Below are 15,941 nucleotides of genomic sequence, written 5' to 3'. Positions count from 1 at the left end.
AAGGCGCGGACATAGAGTGTCTCACACACACAGAGAGAGAGAGAGAGAGAAAGAGACAGAGAGACAGAGAGAAAGAGGATACATGCATTAAACAGACATCAGACCTAGCGGAATCAAATATCCAATCACGTGAGTCATTCAGAGTTCTGAGAACGCGTCCCAAGGAAGATGGACGAGGTTTTGACCTCCACTGAGCAAGTCCAGTCATCCCATTCCATCATCATATCATCTTTCCCTCCCTCACTGCCATACTAGCACAGGTACAAGAGTATGTCTCCTGACGACGTGGACAACACCGCCACGGGTCAGGAGCTCTTGGAAAATCTCATCAAGGAGGGTCTCACACCTTCCGGTGACGACAATGAGCCATCTCGTTATAGACGTCTCGTCCAAGTGCTCCTCCACAACTGTATCCTGAAACCTATAGAACGCAATATCGCGCCCAACGTACAACAGGCCGGTTATACCATCACTATTCTCAAGCGCCAGATTAACCTTCACCCCAGCCTTCTGCTCGATCGAGTTGACGAAGACGATCAGATTCCCTTCTATCAATGGCTTCTGCCCCGTCTCATCTATGCTGCCTTGCGGCTGAATGGCGATACCTTGGTCGAAGATCTCATATCCTCTGCCGTTGATGTCATTCACACACTCGGGAAAGATATGTCGGACGACGATTCTTCCTGGGCAAAGGGTCCAAAGCGTGTCTCGGCCACTTTAGCATATTTGAACGCATTCTGTCAAGGTGAGTGCTGAATGAATCAGTTTCTAGCTGACGACTTTAGATATACTCGATAGCCGCCATGCCATCATGTATGGTAATGGCGACCTGCCTAGTGAGACAGCCACGCTACTCTTCACTCTATCGATCGTATTACGAGTTCGTGTCCCTTTCACCGACAGTCTCACCTCCGATGCTTGTACCAAACTCTCTCAAGCCAGCCGCCTGATAAAAACGCCTTCCCTTCAAGCTCGCTATGCTCTCATCACAGCGTCTGCATGTAGTGTCACTCGCCCCCATGGACTTACACGGGCCTGCCTGTTTGTTGCCAACCTGCAGGTGGGAGGAGATGCAAACCTACAGAATGCCATGATCGAATTTTTCGATTGTCTGGCAGAAAGCGACGAGCTACTGCGCTGTGAGGTATGGTGGTGCATGTATCGTCGTGTAGACGAGTTGCAAGTCGTCAGTCAAGTCGACTTTTCGTGCGCTTGTTTTCTGCTCACGCCAATCGCTCCTCGATTATCATTCGGAACCATTCGAAACCTGATTCGTAACGACACTACTGAAAGGTGGAAGACTGAACTCACTTCTGACCCTACCAGGTTGGGTCGTCTTCATGAGCTGCTGGGAAACGGACCACCCGACCTACCCTCAAGGAAACGGAAAAGAAGCGAGGAGGGAGCCTTGGCACTAGCGCTTATCGCCGAGGTGATCCCGGATTTCGTGTTGGAAGAAGATATGACGAAATCGCTGGCAAGCAGACGGTAAGCTGTTATATCATGGACCAAGCTGATAGCAGTGATCTTTCCCGGCTTGCCGGTGTCATGCCCAAGCTCGTCTGTGCTATTGCTGGCTGCCAGGATCATAGCGTCCCTCGATCGCGTACTCTGCCAGAAGACTTCCTCGACATTTGGATCCTAATCGGTCAAACAGATCTGATGGCCTTCCGGACTTTGGCTGTCATTCTCGATCACATTCCTCTCCGAACTACAGCGATCGGAACTCAGTTGTCAAGCCGTCAACCCATTGTCAAATCAGTGTGCCAAGGTCTGAAGGCTCCCGAGCGGTCTGTAAGAGTAGCGGCTGGGTAAGTGGATCGTGGCCGAATGAGAGCTGATGACAGTCGGTCGTTATCTCTTCTGTTCGCAGCACAGGCCGAGCACCCTGATGTGAGAATAGCGCAAAGAAATAGACAAGCATACCTAGACAGCGTATCTGGTCTGCTTTCCGCGTCATTGGTCGTCAGGGAGACGGCTGTCCTTGTGCTTGGCGATATTGGACGACAAGCGCACCCAGATTCCCTATCTCTGACCCTTCAACTCCTGATCCGTCAACTGGGCTCATCAAGCGCGCCGCTGAGAAGCCTGGCTTACACTGAGGTGGGTGAATATTGAATGACCGCGACTAATGTCAGTTGCTCGGTCTCGCCAAACACCACACTAAAACCCCTTACACTTTGATTTCCCCTTTCCTGGAAGACATTAGTATCCTCCTGGCGGACAATTTGGCACGATCGCCGGACATGATCGCCGAAACGATGCATTTTGTTGGGGTAACGCGTCAAAGCTTTCTTCACACGACTCTTCAATACACTCTCCCCGCTTTGGTGCTATCGCGCAACCGAGAGGCTCTTCAACACGTCGCCAGTATCGTTAAAGACCGACTCGGAGTTCTTCTCATGGACAATATCGCGCATATACTTGCCCGAGTCTTCTTAGACCCTCAACAAACCGATGCGAGCTTGAAGTTCCTCGTCACTCTAATCCAGAAGATGACCAGTGGTAATCCCAAAGCTCAACCAATCATTTCCGCCGGCTCTTTGATGACAGCGTGCATCGTAGACTTCGTAGTGATACTTGTAGTCGAGCTGGGCGACGAGGAAAAGGCAGTTCGGGAGTCCGCGAAGGCTGCACTTGGAAAAGCACAGTTACAACAAGATAAAAATGGTTCAGACCTGGGGGCATTCCTCAAACCTCTCATGCTAGGTGTCATCTCGCAGCTCAACGACATGCTGCACGATGTACTCGGCAAGAAGACGGTCGCTCTCAAGCGTAAGATCATCAGAAGTCTCGGAGCTCTCATTCGATTGGTTGGCGACTCCATGTCGTCGTTCTCTCCTCAGGTGAGTCACTTGGTGATAGCAATGCTAAAATCTAGATTATGGCGAGTCTTCAAAGCACCTTGAGCATCAGCGAACTTCGACAAGAAACCCTTCACACTTGGGCGCTCTTCATATCAACCCTCAGATATGCCGATGTCGGGCCCTTCGTGGGACGAACCACCGGAGCTCTGGTCGCGAACTGGCGAATGTTCAATCCGAGCGAGCGGGGAATCGCAGTCAAAATCATTGACGAAATTGCGGGCAACGTCAAGCATCTGAGTCAGTTCGTGGAGGAGGTGGTGGGCATGGACGATATCCCAGAACTGCGCTCAGCAGCGGATCGATTGACGTTCCATAGGAAGAACTGGCCGTTACGTATACACATCGGCAAGGTACTCGATCGAGTCGATAGCAAGAACATCGCAATCGCCACCGCGTCACTGAATGAGCTAAAGCTGCTCATTGACAAACACAAAAGTGAGCTGTACATGCTTGTGCAAGGCGACAGCTATGACCCGATTGCGGCGCGTGTCATGTCGAGTCTCTTGTCCACCGCAACGAGGGACGGTGATTGTCAGGAGTTGCGCGATCTAAGCTACGAATGTATGGGCATGCTGGGTGCCCTCGATCCAGACCGACTTGGACTTCGCACCGAGAGCGGAATTATCACCCTCACCTCAAATTTCACGGATCAGGAAGAATCTCTCGATTTCGCATTGCACCTAGTGCGCGATCTTCTGGTAGACGCTTTCCGAGCTACAAACGACACCAAACATCAAACACATCTCGCCTACGCCATACAGGAGCTGCTGAAGTTTTGCGGTTTCACGCCCAAAATTTTACAGGGAAATAAATCGAGCCCGAAAGCCATCCTCACTAGATGGCAAAGCCTGCCTAAAGACCAGCTTGAAACTCTCACTCCCCTGCTTGAATCTCGCTTCTCCATTACAGATGCGACAATCAGAACATTCCCTCATCCAATATATTCCAATTCTCCAACTTATCGAGAATGGCTTCAAAGATGGGCCATGGACCTGGTCGGGAAAATCATGTCAATGCCAGGTCAAGATCGACCGGTTCGGGACAGCAAGACGATTTTCGGGGTCTTTCGCGGCATCCTTCGAAATCAAGATGTTGCAGTAGCTCACCATATCCTCCCCCATATGGTTTTGAATGTCCTCCTCTCCGGCGATTCGATCTACCGAGATGAGATATGCGCAGAAATTAATGCTGTACTTCAAGATCAAGTCAACCCGACCGGCCCTGCTGATAAGCGTAACCTGAGTGCTCAAGTCATATTCGACCTGATGGACCATCTCAGTAAATGGCTTCGGCTGAATCGGGTGGCCAGGTCTGATCGCACCGATATTACCAGAATTGTGGAAGGAGTTCTGTCCAGCATCGAGACGGAGCTGATGGCCAATGCCGCCCTTCAGAGCAAAGCTTATGCTAGATCCTTGCGAAGCTTCGAGCAACGTATTGTCCAGCTCCGCCGTGAAAAGCGAGAGAATACGGAACTCCAGACATATTTTGAAAGACTGCATCAAATCTATTCTGAGCTCGACGAGCCCGATGGAATGGAGGGGGTCTCCGCTTTCGTCATCTCGCCATCCCTTGAACATCAGATCAGAGAGCACGAGAGCACAGGGCGTTGGACATCAGCCCAAAGTTGCTGGGAAGTTCGCCTTCAACAATCACCTGACGAGGTTGCTCTGCACGTCGGTCTTCTGAAGTGTCTCAGAAACCTCGGTCATTATGGTGAGTCCTTCGCTTCAGGATTGTGCTGACTTTAGATACCCTTCGTACACATATACGAGGTGTTCTGAGCCGCTATCCGGCGTGGTCACCCGAACTAGCGCCCTTTGCAGCGGAGGCAGCCTGGATCATTGGCGACTGGGACACAGTCGAGCAGATTGGAGGCGAAGGCCCACCCGTCGGCCAAGCCCTGCTCGCTTTACATCGAAAGAGGGATCTAGGTCCCATACTTAGGCAGGTCAGGCGAGATCTTGGAGCCGGTATCACTGGCAAGCAGTACGGACGCGCATACGAACCTCTACTTCAGCTTCATCTTGTGCAAGAGGTCGCAATGATTCACGAAACCAAGCACTCCATGGAAATAACACCTAGAACTGGCAATCGCAACGTCATTGTTCAACAGCATGTCCGAGATCTTACCAAGTCACTTGACGCTAGGTTCCTCTGTACCTCGCCGGCCTTTCGGGTCCGCGAGGCCATCCTCAGTGTTCGACGCACTGCATATGGCTTGGTGAACACACCGCTGCTGAATCCTGAAATTGGCGATGCGTGGATACTCAGTTCGAAAATTGCTAGGAAGTCAGGATATGAGCAAACAGCTTACAGCGCGACTTTGCAAGCGAAGGAAGCAGAAGCTCCTTTCGCTTTCGTCCAGCAAGCCAAACTACTTAGGGCCCACGGCAGCGTCTTCAAGGCATTGACCGACCTTGAAAACACGTTGTCGCCTTTACTCAAATCCGCATCTGCTCCTTCGGTTCCCAAGCACGGGTCCGTTATCGATTTGACTGCAGATGACGATTTTGGTCGAGATAGAAACCTGGCAAAGGTGAGCGAATTTGTCCGACTGCGCTAACAGTAGGCGGTATTGCTGGTTGCCCGTTGGGCGAATGAGACAGATCGATTCGAACCGAACGCTATCATCAGCCGTTACCAGCAAGCTATTAGCTTATTTGAAAAGTAAGGCAATGTGCAGTGAATGCAGCTGACATGTAGTCTCGAATCACCCTATTACCACCTTGGTCACTATTATGACAGTATGAAAGGGACGCCCGAGCAGATGTGAGTAGTGCTATCGAGTGTGAGCTGACAGTCAGGGCGACCTTCTATTACTACACTTGCTTCAATTACGTCCTTGCGCTGCAACATGGTGTCAAATACATATACCAGACGATGCCGAGAATGCTTACCATATGGCTCGATCTGGGGGAATTGAAGGAGCTGAAGAAGTACGTCACTCATAACTGGACCGTTGCTGATTGAGCAGATATGAAGCCATATCGACGCAGCTTACGAAGATAACCAATCTCGTTGATCGGTCTCGCAAGATGCTTCCCCCGTATCAGGTGAGGTTGCGAGCAAAGTGCGTGGCTGATGATAGTTCCTTACCGCTTTCCCTCAAATCATTTCGCGCATTCTGCACCCTCACGGAGACGTCAATACAGTCCTCAAAAAGATCATGGCTGGTGTCATTCGAAGCTATCCTCAGCAAGCATTATGGCCCACTGTTGGAGTCATGCAATCAAAACGCGGGGACCGAAAGAAAGCATGTTTGTCGGTTTTAAACCGTGCCCATGTAAGTGATGTCCTGGTCTCACACGAGCTGACAACAGGGAAACGATGCAACCGTGACGAGTATGATCAAAGACGCAGAGGCATTCTCCAGCGCACTCTTGAGATTCACGGATGACAAAGTCGAAGAAAAGAAAAAGGAACTGTCGATCAACGTGAACTTTCCTTACATGAGTAAGGACCATTTGAAGGCCACAAGAATGATCCTCCCTCTACAAGACGCATTGACCTGCACATTGCCCACGACATCGGAAACGATCAAGTCCCATAATCCCTTCCCCTTAGCACCTGTAGAGATAGCGGGTAGGTCTTGACGTTTCATAGCAGAGCTGACAGGCAGGCTTCGCTGATCGCGTGGAGGTGATGCAATCGCTGCAAAAGCCCAAGAAATTGGTATTCGTCGGGACTGACGGAAATAATTACCCATTCCTTTGTAAACCTCATGACGACCTGCGGAAAGATGCGCGGCTTATGGACCTGAATTCTATGATCAACAAACTGTTGAAAAGCGCATCGGAATCACGAAGACGTCAGCTCTGTGAGTGTCAAGTCGGTAAGGATGAGGCTTACACGCCTTTTTAGATATTCGTACATACGCGGTCATGCCCCTCAATGAGGAATGTGGGCTACTCGAATGGGTTACCAATACACACGCGTTGAAAAGCATCCTCGAACAAGGCTACTTCCGCTACGGCAAGAAGATATATGTGAGTCTCGACCTAGGCGAAGAGAGCTCACGACAGACAAACGATATTCATACCACAACCGAGAATGCTCGAAAGCAGACGTCGCCTGACGTCCTTACGAATGTCTTCACAAATGCTATTCTGCCAAGGTGAGCTTCACGCAAGCTGGCAAACACTAATCCAGTCAAGGTATACACCTACAGTATTTCATGAATGGTTCTTGACAACCTGGCCGGAACCATCTGCTTGGTTGGCGAGCCGAATGGCTTACGGACGAACGCTAGCAGTGATGTCGATGATCGGTTACGTGCTAGGGTGAGTCAATATTACCACGCTCTGCGCTGACGCTTGTTAGTCTTGGAGACCGTCATGGCGAAAACATCCTTTTTGACGGATTGTCGGGCGACACTGTCCATGTTGATCTCAATTGCTTGTTTGATAAGGTAAATCTTAGCCAGGTGTCCCCAGCTTACTTGTGAAGGGAAAAACGTTTGAGATTCCTGAGCGAGTTCCTTTTCGACTAACACACAACATGGTCGACGCGTTGGGGGTGACTGGGGTTGAAGGTGAGTGACATGGCGCCCATTGCCACTGATAGTCCTTGCCAGGCGTCTTCCGCAAGGCCGCAGAGATCACTATGGGCATTCTTCGCTCGAATAGCGACTCCCTCATGAGTGTACTGGAGGCGTTTGTACACGACCCTCTGGTTGAATGGACCAAACCCGTGAGTATGATCCAACGTTGTTGAGCTAATAATTCGACAGGGACGGAGCAAGTCCGAGAGAGACATTAGATCTTCCGCCGACCGAAACCTTAGACCCATCAAAGCCAAACTCAGGGGCATCATGGAAGAAGGAGCCATTGTCTCTGTTCCAAGCCAAGTCGAAGCGCTCATCAAGCAAGCCACAAGTCCCAGCTTTCTGGTGCGTCAGTTCCACAACGTATCCATCCTTGCTAACAATCATTCTCTCCCTGACTGATCTTCAGGCGGCGATGTATGTTGGTTGGGCACCTTGGTTGTGATTGTATATGTTCCTGTCGTAGCTGTAATACATGCATCCCATCATGCCATCATCCCCATCATCTCGACAAAACCACCTAGAACTTGAGCTCGTGGAATCGGTCGCTCTTGGAGAGACCCCAAGATGCCTTCAAATACTTGGCGAGGTTGTCAACCTTCTTGATCGAAGCGAGAAGGGCAGCGTCGACAGCCTGTTGATTGTTAGCCTAGCCCATTTACCGTTTAGCTCACCTTCTGCTCGGACTTCTTCTCCTCGGGGAACGCCTTCTTCTCCTTGCCCTCACCGAAGAACTCTCCCTCCTTGGTAGACTTGGCAGCCTTAGCCTTGGCGAAGAAAGAGTCGTTGACGGACTCGGGAACGGAAACGCTAGAGATGTCGACCTTGGTGGAAGTAGCGATAACGTAGGCCTGGCTCACTCGTCGGAGGGGAACACCGTTGAGTCTGTCAGGTCAATCGATGTCAGTTCACTACTCCCGGTACATCTACAACCTGACACCATGGTACTGACTTGAAAGGACCAGAGACCAAAAGCAAACCAGAGTCAAGCTGCTTGAGGAAGACGACTCGCTTGCCGCTGAAGCGACCGGCGAGGAGGATGAGGACGGTACCGGGGGTGATGCTGGATCGGAGGACGGTCTTGCCGGGAGTCTTTCGGGAAACTCGGGGCTTTCGGACGTCCTCGGCGGGGTAGTATTTGGAAGCCTTGTAGGTGGGGACCAATCGCTTCTCTCCGTTTGCCTTTCCACCGACAGTCTTCTCCGTGTGTGCGGGAGTCTCAGTCTTCGCAGGGGCCGTAGAGGTCTTCTTGCCTGTAAGTCAAACAATCAGTCAAATGGTTCTCCCTCTTCCTCTGTTCGTTTGCACCATCATCCTCCCTCCCTTCATCCCTCCGTCGCCTCCCATTGTCCCCCCCGTTGTTCTCCAGTGTTCTTGACCTCCTACGTCCATCCAGACTGCCAACTCACCCTTGAAGAGACCTCGCTTGGCGGAGACCTGCGATCGAGAAAGACGACCGACGTTGGGGGCGATGGGCTGAGATCGGGCCATCTGCGAAGGATGAGCGAGATAGGTATGAGCTGACTGAGACTTTCAGAGTACAACGAAAGTATGATCTACCTTTTCTAGTGCTGTTGAAGGTTGAGTAACCAAAAGAGTGTAAATCTCGAATTGACAGATATTTAGTCGAATGTCATTCACACACAACGGACGAGCTGCTGCAGCAACGACGACGAACCCACCATGGAGAACCGCTTGCTCCGTCTAAAGAAAGGGGTCACTTCTCATACAAAACGGGGTTTTACGGGATATTTCAATGTGGCATTCTGGGTCACACGTCAGATCACGTCGGTGTTAAGACTTTTTGCCTTTATCTCCGACGCGAGCGCGTTGTCGTTCCTAATGCTCCTTGCATCCCTCTCGAAGCTGGGCCACCGAAAAGTCAACAAACAAACACTTGTCTCGTCGTTCGCTCGCAGAACCATGTCTCACTCGCCCCTTTCATATAGCCACCCATGTCAGATCCCAACTTTCCTCCCAACCTGAACATCAAACCTTTGTTACTCGGCGATGCTACTGCTCAGAGTCAGGACCAAGCACAGCAGCAGACAGAAGCCATCGCTCAATATGGCATAGCAGGCAGAGTCTGGTGAGCCTCGACTTGAAGTCGACCTCGGCTGATAGTCCAAGGGAAGCAACCAGACCGTTGCTCGAATACTTCACACCATCGACTTCATTTGAACCACCATGCTCTCTACTGTCCCCCGGTCCACATCGTGTCGTCGAGTTAGGCTCCGGGCAATCAGTCGCATCCCTACAGCTTGCATCCCAACTATCACCTGATGATCTGATCGTGTTGACTGATCTCCCTAACGTCATGCCTTTATGCGAGAAGAGTATTGAGACTTGGACACCCCCGTCGCAACGTCATGCTCGCGTGACGGCTGAACCTTTGGCTTGGGGGGACGACATCTCGCACCTGAGCGTATACGGACAAGTCACTCACATCCTTATGTGCGACTTGGTGAGTTGTGCATAAATGTCGCTTAGTTCTAATAGTACAGGTCTACTTCCCACATCTTTACCCCCTTCTGCTACATACCCTTCTGAGTCTTACAGAACCAGCTACAGATGCAGTGTTACAAATGGAAGAGACATTTGGGCCAGAAGTGATATTGTCGTGTGAGTCGCTCATACGAAGACCCTGACTGATCATATAAGATAAATCGCGAACCCTTGCCCTAGAAGAATCGTTCTTCGACGCACTTGCATTATACTTTCAGATGACCCCAGTGCGAGGCGGGGATTGGGAAGCCAAGGTGTTCATATGCAGACGTTGGAAGGTACAAAGGGATTGGACGTTACCGGGCGTTAAAGATGTCATGAACGGAGGGAAGGGCGTCATACGGGGGAGGAGTTATGATCTAGTCGATGATCTATTTGGAAATCTGGAATGGGAGGTATCATGATGCAGGATCACAAGAAGTATTCAATTGCCTGCTTTGTCAGCGCCTCTTCGTCTGTAAGATGCCTACCTTGACTTGTTGTTGCTGATTCGGTCCATCTCGCTTTCGCTGGCATTAGCAACAATCGGCGCCTCGTACCTGTCTTGAACCCACCTCGTTTTCTGGTGCTGCGTTGAATACATTGAAGAATTTTCTACCTCCTGGAGATACTTCCAGGATGCTAGCCATGTTGCCACATCTGTGTAGAGATCAGTTTAGCTTGTCAGACATCAACTGACCTATAACAATAGTTTGGTGCGCTCCATACAGTGCTGAGCAGATCACCATATAGTACGGAGTATCCTTCCATACACAGCTGATGAGCACGAAGGACGTGATTCATCCCGTTGAGATCGAGAAATTTGCGGACGATTGACGCCCCGAAGGTATATCCAGCCCCTCTGTCTGTCAGCTGTGGTCCGCACAAGTGGGACAAACCTTGGACTGATAGCAAAATCCTCCTTTTCCGGGTCAGGATCCGACCACACAAGATCTGCCATTGGTCCTTCGTGAGGAATCTCTCGGAACCGGTCGATGATCTTGATTTGATCAATATGATGTATGGAGGGACTGAGTCCACCGTGAACGCAGAAAATAGCATCATCGATGACGACGCTGAGGGTGAGAAAGTCGAACATGTCCGTGAAGTACTGCCACACAGCTGGGGAGCCGTACTTGCGAGTGCATTCGAGGTAGAAGCCGTATGTCTGCACGCGTTGTGGTCAGCCTTCGACCTTCCAACGTCTTTCAACTGCCGGTCCGAAGAGCATCAGATTTCCGTTCTCTCTTATCCACCTCCGTGGCGGGTTCCTCCAAAGAGTGTACCACAGTCCCACAGAGACAGACTGTTCTCCATAGGCTTCTCGCCTCAGAGTCCTCTTTTGTGGTTTCTCATCACGCGCTCGTCCAATGTGAAGTGACCAACCTGCGTCACGGCTCTAGATTCATGATTCCCCCGGATAAGCTGTATTCGTTCGGGGTATCGCAATTTCAGACAAGTCAAAAGAGATATCGTTTCGACCGAGTGTAAGCCTCGATCCACGTAGTCGCCTTTGTGGGGTGTCAGCAGGCAGCTTCATCTGTAGCCTGAGTCTAGACCCCCACATACCGAGGAAGAGATAATTTGTATTTGGCGCAGACCCTCCTATTCTAAATATCTCTATGAGGTCATGAAACTGTCCATGTATGTCACCGACCACCGTGACCGGTGAAGCGACGTGAACGACATTGCTCTCTCTCATGAGCACTTCCTTTGTCTTTTCGCAGATCTCCCTGAGCAGTGCTTCGCCTAAGAGCTGCTTGTCACGTAGACGTTCGATGCAGGCATCGAGATCGAATGGCGCCATTGGGGAAACATGGACGACAACGGCGCGATGCGGGAGAAGCGAGGGCGGGCGATGGGAACACACCGAAGCGATATGAGGTACAGCGAGTGACCTATGCAGACCAGTAGAGCGAGTAGAAGGGAACGACAACGGCTCTTGGTGTGTATCAAAGATCGACTCTGTTGATGTTTCGGAGTCCTCATCGTCGCTATCGAACAGGTGAAGAGGAGGGAAGCCAATCTCACGCGCCTAAATCTGAGATCATCAAACAAGCCTGAAAAACCCAGAGGACGTCATCACCGCAAACCAAGGACCCCCCAGCTGCTCTACCCGGGATTGGTCCACTGGGATGAGATGGCAACAACACCCGAACACCGCTTCTCATACATACATCTGTCCATCCTCATCCCATCATCCATCACAGGCGTCATCCTCGAGTCCGATCACCTCACAGCAGACAACAAATCTCCCCCTTCAAGGCAAGAAGATGTGAGTGTAGGCGTACACCTGACCCTTATCGCCGTGCGATATGATGTCGCTGGCATCTACTGACTCTCCTTCCATCTCCTTGTCACTTAGGTTCGGTCGTCATAACGCGGATTATGATGACTATCCCTCTGTCCGGGCTGCGGCGAATGGCGCCAACCATCAACCAACGAGACCAGTAGACAAAGAGAAGACCGAGGCTGAGCTCAGCGTCAATATCAAGAAGGCTACCAGTCCCGAGGAGACAGCACCCAGTACGTGTTCAATGGTTGTTGGGGTTTATTGACCAAGCAGCGCTGACCTCGTTGTTCCAGAACAAAAGCACGTCAGAAGTGAGTCAAACCTCTCGAAGGTGTAGCTGACAGTCAGAATGTATCGTCTACACCTGGGACTATCATTCCTCATTGTCGGTATGGAACGGACTTCGAACACAACCCATTCTCGCCGACGAGGTGCAGACATTCAAAGCTCTGATTGTGGTGCACAAGCTGCTTCAAGAAGGCCATCCGGTGGTGAGCTGCATCAGACAAAGCTCCGCTGACAAGTGTAGACTTTGAAGGAAGCTCACGCACAGACTGGATGGATCGAAACCTGTGGGAGGACCGTCGGCGATGGTAATAAGGGGTATGGTCCTCTTATCAAAGCGTACACGTCGTTCCTTCTGTCGAAGCTTCGGTTCCACCGACATCATACGGAGTTCAACGGGCTGTTCGAGTATGAGGAATACATCAGTCTGAAGAACATCGATGATCCTAACGAAGGGTACGTACATCTTCATGGACCTCACTGACCTCGTGTAGCTACGAAACCATTACCGATTTGATGACCCTTCAAGACCAGATCGAATCTTTCCAGAAACTCATCTTTGCTCATTTCAAAGGGTCGGCGAACAATGAGTGTCGGATATCCGCCCTGGTGCCTCTAGTCAAAGAGAGCTTCGGAATCTACAAATTCATCACCAGCATGTTACGAGCTATGCACAGACGTGAGTCTATGGCTTGGGAGCACAGCTGATACGCGTAGGGACCGATGCTATGGATGCTCTTCTCCCTCTACGAGAAAGGTACAATGCTCAACATTATAACCTTCGCCGTTTCTATTACGAATGCAGCAATCTTAAGTATCTCACGGGTCTTATTAATGTGCCGAAGCTCGGACAAGTGAGTTCGCTGCACGGAAACGTGACTGATAATAGGAACCGCCCAATCTTCTCGATAACGGTACTGCACCCGAATTACCCGAACGACCACCAACGGAGAAGCGTCAGGAGCGCAAGGAGGAGAGCACCCCTCGTCCCGGATCGCCTGTGGCTACTCAAGGAGAAATCGACGAGCAGCGCCGAATGTTGGAAGAGTATGAGCGTAAACAGGCTGCTCTTGTCTCTCAGCGAGAGTCCGAGCAACGTCGGCAAGAGCAGGAGAAGCGCAGGCAGGAAGAAGAGTATGCGGAACAGCAGCGACTGCAACAAGAGAGAGAACGTCAGGCACAGGAGCAACTCCTGCGGGATCAAATGAGTCAACAGTGGAATCAACAGCAGCAAGGACAAGCCGCACAACTTCAGCAGGAGATATTGGCCATGAGAGGGCAATACGAAAGAGATCAAATGCTTCTCGAGCAATACGATCGTCGAGTCAAATCTTTGGAAAGTGAACTCGGTCTTATCGGAGCGAACGTCGGTGCTCAGATGTCTGCGAAAGATGATCTCATCGCTCAATTACAGCAGCAAATTGAGATCTGGAAGAACAAATACGAAGCTTTGGCAAAACTCTACTCTCAACTTCGTGGTGAACATCTCGATCTCCTCAATAAGAGCAAGAGTTTCCAACTTAGGGCGAACTCGGCTCAAGAAGCCGTTGATAAAATGGAAAGAATGGAAAGGGACGTCAAGGCGAAGAATCTGGAACTGGCAGACATGATCAGAGAGAGGGATAGAGCTCGATACGAACTCGACCGTCTTAAATCCGTGAGTCTGTACCCGGATCAAGGACCAATTGTTGATGATCTGATATCTTGGCAGAGTCACCGAGAAGAATTAGACCGACTCAAGCGCGATCTATCATTTGCTAACGAGAGAGCGGAGGATGCCTCTCGTCACAAGAGTACCGAAGTATCCAGTGTCATGTCCAAGTACAACAGACAGCTCACTGAACTCGAGGACTCGCTGCGAGTGAGTTGGAGGACTTCGCTCTCCTCTGCGGAATTGCGCTAAACTGTCTTGCAGGCCAAGCAGATGCAAATCGACGAGCTTCTCCGCAAGGTAGATGAGAAGGATGCTGAAATCGCCCGTATGGTGGAAGACAAGGAGCAAGAACTCTTGATCATGCAGGAAGGCATGGACTCGACTCTCAAGGAGTTGAGCGATCTCCGTTTGGTGAGTGCAGCATTTTCTTGTGTGCTTTCGTTGCTTGCTGAAGCCACTGCAGACTCAAGGAGACACCAGTCAAGCTTTCGACGCTCAAGTCGATACCCTCATCCTGGACCATCGCAAAGAGCTCAACGCCATCATCGACTCTATACTCCAGGCGTGTATGCAGAAGGTTGACGACGCCATGTATGAACTGGAAGCTCCCATGCAGACCGGTAACACCACAGCAACACCTCAATACACCTTGTCCATGATCGAAAAGGCTATGACGAATGCTACCGAGTTTGCATCCACCTTCAACCTCTACTTGGGCAAGAAGAGCGGTGGGGGCTATGTCGAAGTGATCAAAGCTGCCAACGAGCTCGCTCAAGCCCTCTCAGAAACGCTTGTCAGTTCCAAGGGAATCACACGTTTTGCCGAGAACGATGAGTCGTCCGACAAGCTCGTCAAAGTCGCCAAAGAAGCGGGTGATGCCGGTTATCGATTCTTCCTCAACTTGCAGTCGTTCCGCCTTTTGGCCGGGGGCAAGAGCGAGGAGGCTGCTCTTAGAAACAATGCTGAAACACGGAGCGCTCTCTCAAAGCTGTCTGACACAGTTGAAAAAATTATTCCAAAAGCGAAGACGACACTCTCTCACGCCAATGGTGACATTGGTGACATCGTATCACAGGAGATGCAAAACGCGGCGAAAGCTATCGAGCAAGCGACTGAGCGACTCAAAGCTCTTATCGCACGACCCAAGGGAAATAAATATAGTTCTCTCGATATCCAAGTTCATGACGCGATTCTCGACGCTACACTTGCAATCACCAACGCTATCGGTCGCCTCATTCAAGCTGCCACAGAGAGTCAGGAAGAGATCGTCAGGGAAGGCAAAGGATCTAGCAGTACTCAACAGTTCTACAAGCGGAACAATCGGTGGACTGAAGGTCTTATCTCGGCAGCTAAAGCTGTCGCTTACGCTACTGGTTTGCTTATCGAAAGCGCCGATGGTGTCATATCTGGCACGCACTCCCTCGAACAGCTCATTGTCGCTTCCAATGAGGTTTCTGCCGCTACGGCACAGCTCGTAGCTGCATCTCGAGTCAAAGCGTCTCTCATGTCCAAGACACAACAGCGACTCGAGCTCGCGTCCAAGGCGGTCACCGACGCCTGCAAAGCACTCGTCAAGCAGGTCAAACTCATCTCCAACAAACAAAATGACGACGAAGACGTTGATTACAAAGCCATGCCTTCGCACGAATTCAAGGTACGCGAAATGGAGCAACAGGTGGAAATCCTCAAGTTGGAGAAAGAGCTTGGCGCAGCACGTAGGAGGTTGGGTGAAATGAGAAGAGCTGGCTATCATCAGGAAACAGATTAAGGGAAGGAAGTGGCCTTGGTGTTTTTAACGTTGTCTATCATGTC

At 50.8% G+C, this 15,941-nt stretch overlaps 6 protein-coding genes across 6 annotated transcripts; 4 read left to right on the top strand and 2 right to left on the bottom strand.

Moving 5' to 3' along the window:
- Positions 1-270: 270 nt before the first annotated feature.
- IAR55_003488 (uncharacterized protein) lies at positions 271-950 on the top strand (the record flags this gene model as incomplete). The annotated part of the gene is made up of 2 exons (XM_066946595.1): positions 271-745; positions 799-950. The coding sequence occupies 2 exons, from the start codon at positions 271-273 to the stop codon at positions 948-950; spliced, it is 627 nt and encodes a 208-aa protein (XP_066802987.1).
- Positions 951-2,402: 1,452 nt separating this feature from the next.
- On the top strand, positions 2,403-5,433 carry IAR55_003487 (uncharacterized protein; the record flags this gene model as incomplete). Its single annotated transcript, XM_066946594.1, has 3 exons — positions 2,403-2,813; positions 2,882-4,583; positions 4,682-5,433. The coding sequence occupies 3 exons, from the start codon at positions 2,403-2,405 to the stop codon at positions 5,431-5,433; spliced, it is 2,865 nt and encodes a 954-aa protein (XP_066802986.1).
- A 1,079-nt stretch (positions 5,434-6,512) lies between these two features.
- IAR55_003486 (uncharacterized protein) lies at positions 6,513-7,858 on the top strand (the record flags this gene model as incomplete). The annotated part of the gene is made up of 7 exons (XM_066946593.1): positions 6,513-6,687; positions 6,732-6,984; positions 7,123-7,150; positions 7,290-7,401; positions 7,444-7,559; positions 7,612-7,758; positions 7,823-7,858. 7 exons carry the CDS (start codon positions 6,513-6,515, stop codon positions 7,856-7,858), a joined length of 867 nt encoding a protein of 288 aa, XP_066802985.1.
- A 75-nt stretch (positions 7,859-7,933) lies between these two features.
- IAR55_003485 (60S ribosomal protein eL6) lies at positions 7,934-8,904 on the bottom strand (the record flags this gene model as incomplete). The annotated part of the gene is made up of 4 exons (XM_066946592.1): positions 7,934-8,014; positions 8,088-8,298; positions 8,366-8,666; positions 8,823-8,904. 4 exons carry the CDS (start codon positions 8,902-8,904, stop codon positions 7,934-7,936), a joined length of 675 nt encoding a protein of 224 aa, XP_066802984.1.
- A 1,425-nt stretch (positions 8,905-10,329) lies between these two features.
- IAR55_003484 (uncharacterized protein) lies at positions 10,330-11,704 on the bottom strand (the record flags this gene model as incomplete). The annotated part of the gene is made up of 5 exons (XM_066946591.1): positions 10,330-10,421; positions 10,473-10,486; positions 10,797-11,065; positions 11,284-11,408; positions 11,467-11,704. 5 exons carry the CDS (start codon positions 11,702-11,704, stop codon positions 10,330-10,332), a joined length of 738 nt encoding a protein of 245 aa, XP_066802983.1.
- A 508-nt stretch (positions 11,705-12,212) lies between these two features.
- IAR55_003483 (uncharacterized protein) lies at positions 12,213-15,897 on the top strand (the record flags this gene model as incomplete). Its single annotated transcript, XM_066946590.1, has 7 exons — positions 12,213-12,423; positions 12,484-12,501; positions 12,733-12,935; positions 13,365-14,132; positions 14,187-14,336; positions 14,391-14,540; positions 14,593-15,897. 7 exons carry the CDS (start codon positions 12,213-12,215, stop codon positions 15,895-15,897), a joined length of 2,805 nt encoding a protein of 934 aa, XP_066802982.1.
- Between the last annotated feature and the right edge of the window lie 44 nt (positions 15,898-15,941).

Source organism: Kwoniella newhampshirensis, chromosome 6 (assembly GCF_039105145.1).
Source record: "Kwoniella newhampshirensis strain CBS 13917 chromosome 6, whole genome shotgun sequence".
Classification (NCBI taxonomy): Eukaryota; Fungi; Basidiomycota; class Tremellomycetes; order Tremellales; family Cryptococcaceae; genus Kwoniella; species Kwoniella newhampshirensis.
Note: the sequence above shows the minus strand (reverse complement) of the source record. Positions and strands in the feature narration are given on the sequence as shown.